General features: G+C 42.9%; 1 protein-coding gene across 1 annotated transcript in view; it reads left to right on the top strand.

Annotated features, from left to right (window-relative positions):
* Positions 1-880: 880 nt before the first annotated feature.
* slc13a1 (solute carrier family 13 member 1) overlaps positions 881-6000 on the top strand; it is a 29425-nt gene continuing 24305 nt past the window's right edge. Inside the window, exon 1 of the mRNA XM_064989952.1 lies at positions 881-1049. Within this exon, the coding sequence (XP_064846024.1) occupies positions 945-1049 (105 nt within the window). The 5' untranslated portion in view covers positions 881-944. The remainder of the gene's footprint in view (positions 1050-6000) is intronic.

Here is a 6000-nt window from a genome sequence, read left to right as displayed (position 1 = left end):
TATTGCTTTGTCACATATTTTGCAATATTACTTCAGTGCCTTGTTGCAAACAGGATACATGTATTTTTATTCTATACAGGCTTCCTTCTTTTCACACGGTCAATTGGGTGAGTAGTGTGGAGTTAAAAATGTAAATTTAACCAGGCAAGTCAATTAAGAACAAATTCTTATTTACAATGATGGCCTACAGGGGAAATGTGTTAACTGCCTTGTTCAGGGGCAAAACAATAGATTTTTACCTTGTCACATTGGGATTTCGATCCATCAACCTTTCGGTTACTGGCCCAATGCTCTAGCCACTAGGCTACCTGTCACCCCTGAGTAACTACAATGTTGTTGATCACAGCCATTAAACTCTGTAACTGTTTTAAAGTCACCATTGGCCTCATGATGAAATCCCTGAGTGGTTTCCTTCCTCTCCGGCAACTGAGAGGAAGGACACAGATAGTCATATGTGTGGGGTACAGAGATGAGGTAGTCATTCAAAAATGATGTTAAACACTATTATGCAACTAATTATGTGACTGAAGCAAATTTGCAATAACAAAGGGGTTGAATAATTATTGACTCAAGACATTTCAGCTTGATTTTTTAAAATTAATTAGTAAATTATTATGTTTTGCAAAATCGAAAAACAATTCAATTTTGTCCTTTTGGGATATTATGTGTAGGCCAGTGACAAAACAGCTAAATGTAATCCATTTTAACTTCAGGGTATAGCACAGAGAAATGTGGAAAAAGTCAAGGGGTATGAATACTTTCTGAAGGCACTGTACATTACTACACACAGGTCTCAAGGCCTCACTCTGGGCATGCCCAGTGGCAGACCGTTAAACAATAAAGATTTATGGCTGGCCAAGTAGACAGGATAAGAGAGCGGTGAGCGCCTGAAGAAATGCCTTTAGTCAATTCAACACTCACCAGAGATTACTAAGCTGTTCAACATGATGAAGAGGTTTCTGAGAGTTGTCTGGAACTACCACAATCTCCTCATCATCATACTCACCCCTGTGTTGCTGCTGCCTCTTCCACTGCTCATCCAAGGAAAGGTGAGGGAGAGCATACCCTTCTCTCTCACACACACACACATTTTACATTTACATTTTAGTCACTTAGCAGACGCTCTTATCCAGAGAGCCTTACAGTTAGTGCATTCATCTTAAGATAGCTACGAGAGACAACACATTACAATCGTATCAATTACAATTTCTCTCAACAAAGTATTTATCAGCAAAGTCAGTGCTAGTAGGCAAAGACAAATTAATTGTTTTATCTTTTTTTTGGGGGGGGGGGGTCTGTGAGAGTTGTCTAAGATACTCTTCAATGAGGTAGGATTCCAGGCACAACACACACCCAGGACCGGACACTCAGGACAGGACTGACCATTGATACACCCACACAAAAAAACTTTTAGGTACAAATGTTGTTACAGTATGATAATGTGTGGTGACTACAGTATGTAACACTGACACATCCACAAACAAATTAATGAATACATGCAGTGGTACAGAACATGTGAAGTTCATCACAATGTATTGGCTTATCTTTGTCTGTACTTGTATACAATCCAGGTTTTATCTGCCATGTATAAAAGATCAAAATAAACATGGAGAACCAGGCATGCATCGAAAACCAACCCACAAACATCATCATTTCATTTGAATGCATCTATTAAAAGTCTGTATTTTACAACGATTTGAACAAAAAAACAGATTGAGTTTTCAATTCATGTCTCATCAGAAACAACAGCCCAGAGAAATGTGATATCATTAATTTGACATTTAATGAGGTATTTAAAAAACACAGTCCAGGACATTTGTCTCAGGGGCACTGAATGGTATTGACAGATGTGCATTTCAAAATTAACAATTTCCAGGATTTGGCTTGGCCTGAACTGCTATATCCTCAGCCTCTCTCCCACTTATCACATGATATGTCAGGGCATTTCTTGATTCATATTTTAATTTAATTTTTAAATTTGACCTTTATTTAATTTGACCTTTATTTATATAGCCTAGCCTACAGTATATACACACTGAGTATAGCAAACATAGACAGACCTGGTGAATCCAGCTGAAAGCTATCATCCCTTATTGATGTCACCTGTTAACTACAATCAGTGTAGATGAAGGGGAGGAGACAGGTTAAAGATTGAGATATGAATTGCGTATGTGTGCCATTCAGATGGTGAATGGGCAAGACAAAATATTTGTGCCTTTGAATTGGGTATGGTAGTTTGAAGTGGTAGTGTGTCAAGAACTGCTACACTGCTGGGTTTTTCACACTGCCTATGTTTTTCTTGGAATTGTATTTCTCAGGATTGTATTTTGAAATTTGCGAAAGGCAAATTGACAGCCGCAACCAACCATATCAATATAATCCATAGATGGCAGTTCCTATTCAAGTCAGCACTGGCAGCCATTGCTATGAGTTTAACAGTCAAAGTGCTTGGATTAGAGGTTCCAAAATCCTTCTATGGATTATATGTCTATGGCCACAATTTGTTCCTATATGGCATGCTCGCTGCCCAAATTGCGGCCTTCACGATTAAGTGCATGTAATACAACTTAATCTACAGCACATTTTTTGAAGCTATTGATTCTCTGTGACTAAATTATGCTCCCTGGTGTAGTATTTTGAATTACGTCTGTTCAGACATGAGTAATATAATTTTGGGAATTTAAATTAATAATAATGTCGGTGTAATAAACCTTTAAAATGTGTTTAATTCTTTCTATTTGTCAGGGGCTGCTGCAGCACACCAACTTTACTATTATTTATTTTTTAACCTCCTTTCCTCCCTAATTATCCAATTCCAATCTGGTCTCATCCCTGCAATTCCCCAACGGGCTCGTGAGAGGCGAAGGTCGAGTCATGTGTCCTCAGAAATATGACCAGCAAACCACGCTCCTTAACACCCGCCAGTAAGTCAACCGCACTAATGTGTCAGAGGAAACACTGTTCAACTGACAACCGAAGTCAGCCTGTGGGCGCCCGGCTCACTACAAGGAGTCGCTAGAGCGCAATGAGCCAAGTAAAGCCCCCCACTGGCCAAACCCTCCCGTAAACTGGACCACACTGGGCCAATTATGCGCCGACCTATGCAAATCAAATCAAATTTTATTTGTCACATACACATGGTTAGCAGATGTTAATGCGAGTGTAGCGAAATGCTTGTGCTTCTAGTTCCGACAATGCAGTAATAACCAATGAGTAATCTAACTAACAATTCCAAAACTACTACCTTATACACACAAGTGTAAAGGGATAAAGAATATGTACATAAAGATATATGAATGAGTGATGGTACCGAGCGGCATAGGCAAGATACAGTAGATGGTATCGAGTATAGTATATACATATGAGATGAGTATGTAAACAAAGTGGCATAGTTTAAAGTGGCTAGTGATACATGTATTACATAAGGATGCAGTAGATGATATAGAGTACAGTATATACGTAGACATATGAGATGAATAATATAGGGTATGTAAACATTATATTAAGTAGCATTGCTTAAAGTGGCTAGTGATATATTTTACATCAATTCCCATTATCAAAGTGGCTCGAGTTGAGTGTGTTGGCAGCAGCTACTCAATGTTAGTGGTGGCTGTTTAACAGTCTGATGGCCTTGAGATTGAAGCTGTTTTTCAGTCTCTCGGTCCCTGCTTTGATGCACCTGTACTGACCTCGCCTTCTGGATGATAGCGGGGTGAACGGGCAGTGGCTCGGGTGGTTGTTGTCCTTGATGATCTTTATGGCCTTCCTGTGACATCAGGTGGTGTAGGTGTCCTGGAGGGCAGGTAGTTTGCCCCTCGGGGATGCGTTGTGCAGACCTCACTACCCTCTGGAGAGCCTTACGGTTGTGGGCGGAGCAGTTGCCGTACCAGGCGGTGATACAGCCCGACAGGATGCTCTCGATTGTGCATCTGTAGAAGTTTGTGAGTGCTTTTGGTGACAAGCCAAATTTCTTCAGCCTCCTGAGGTTGAAGAGGCGCTGCTGCGCCTTCTTCACGATGCTGTCTGTGTGGGTGGACCAATTCAGTTTGTCTGTGATGTGTACGCCGAGGAACTTAAAACTTACTATCCTCTCCACTACTGTTCCATCGTTGTGGATAGGGGGGTGTTCCCTCTGCTGTTTCCTGAAGTCCACAATCATCTCCTTAGTTTTGTTGACGTTGAGTGTGAGGTTATTTTCCTGACACCACACTCCGAGGGCCTTCACCTCCTCCCTGTAGGTTGTCTCGTTGTTGTTGGTAATCAAGCCTACCACTGTTGTGTCGTCCGCAAACCTGATGATTGAGTTGGAGGCGTGCGTGGCCACGCAGTCGTGGGTGAACAGGGAGTACAGGAGAGGGCTCAGAACGCACCCTTGTGGGGCCCCAGTGTTGAGGATCAGCGGGGTGGAGATGTTGTTACCTACCCTCACAACCTGGGGGCGGCCCGTCAGGAAGTCCAGTAACCAGTTGCACAGGGCGGGGTCGAGACCCAGGGTCTCGAGCTTGATGAAGAGTTTGGAGGGTACTATGCTGTTAAATGCCGAGCTGTAGTCGATGAACAGCATTCTCACATAGGTATTCCTCGAGTCCAGATGGGTTAGGGCAGTGTGCAGTGTGGTTGAGATTGCATTGTCTGTGGACCTATTTGGGCGGTAAGCAAATTGGAGTGGGTCTAGAGTGTCAGGTAGGGTGGAGGTGATATGGTCCTTGACTAGTCTCTCAAAGCACTTCATGATGACGGAAGTGAGTGCTACGGGGCGGTAGTCGTTTAGCTCAGTTACCTTAGCTTTCTTGGGAACAGGAACAATAGTGGCCCTTTTGAAGCATGTGGGAACAGCAGACTGGGATAGGGATTGATTGAATATGTCCGTAAACACACCAGCCAGCTGGTCTGCGCATGCTCTGAGGGCGCGGCTGGGGATGCCGTCTGGGCCTGCAGCCTTGAGAGGGTTAACACGTTTAGATGTTTTACTCACCTCGGCTGCAGTGAAGGAGAGTCCCCATGTTTTGGTTGCGGGCCGTGTCAGTGGCACTGTATTGTCCTCAAAGCGGGCAAAAAAGTTATTTAGTCTGCCTGGGAGCAAGACATCCTGGTCCGTGACTGCGCTGGTTTTCTTTTTGTAATCCGTCATTGACTGTAGACCCTGCCACATACCTCGTGTCTGAGCCGTTGAATTGCGATTCTACTTTGTCTCTATATTAACGCTTAGCTTGTTTGATTGCCTTGCGGAGGGAATAGCTACACTGTTTGTATTCGGTCATGTTTCCGGTCACCTTGCCCTGGGAATGAACCAGTGGTCTGTAGTGACGCCTCAAGCACTGCAATGCCTTAGACCGCTGTGCCACTTGGGAGGCCAGCACACCTACTTTTTGAAGCTATGAATTCTACTAATTTTGCCATAGGTCGGAGAGACATTTTTGCAGTTTTGAAGGCAATTTCCTGCAATTCTACAAATTTTGCCATTACTTAATAGGACATCTGAGTGGCAAAATCAAAATGGGGGCCTCCTGGAGGTCAGGGCTCCTGGGAATGTGCCCTGCATGCCCGGTCAGTAATTCATCCATGACTACAAATTTAGATAGCTGACTAAACTAATTTACCAATACTTGTCAACGACCCATATTATTCCTGACAAAACATATGGCTTGTATCCCAATCGACAAGGACGCAGCCTTTTGAGGGAACATTTCTAGGCAGGACATCAAAATTGGCATGTCCCAATCCCAAGGTACACTCAAATAGTGCAGTGTAGTTAGCTTTACATTAAAGATTCTCACTTTTCACGTTAATACCTCTTAAACGTAACGTGCAAGAATGATATACATACTCTGAATCGGCTGATGATAGCGAGCAAGTTACACCCCTTGTTTTTGCAATTAGGTGTCTTATTTTCTTTTTGGAGTAGAAATGTAGCTAAAACGTTGCTCTCTTCTGAGGGTTAAGGGACCATCTTAAAACTGCAACACTTCGCAACCACATGATATATCGCTCTCAAATCAA

This window comes from Oncorhynchus masou, chromosome 15 (assembly GCF_036934945.1).
Source record: "Oncorhynchus masou masou isolate Uvic2021 chromosome 15, UVic_Omas_1.1, whole genome shotgun sequence".
Lineage (NCBI taxonomy): Eukaryota > Metazoa > Chordata > Actinopteri > Salmoniformes > Salmonidae > Oncorhynchus > Oncorhynchus masou.
This window is presented reverse-complemented; position numbering and strand designations above follow the sequence as displayed.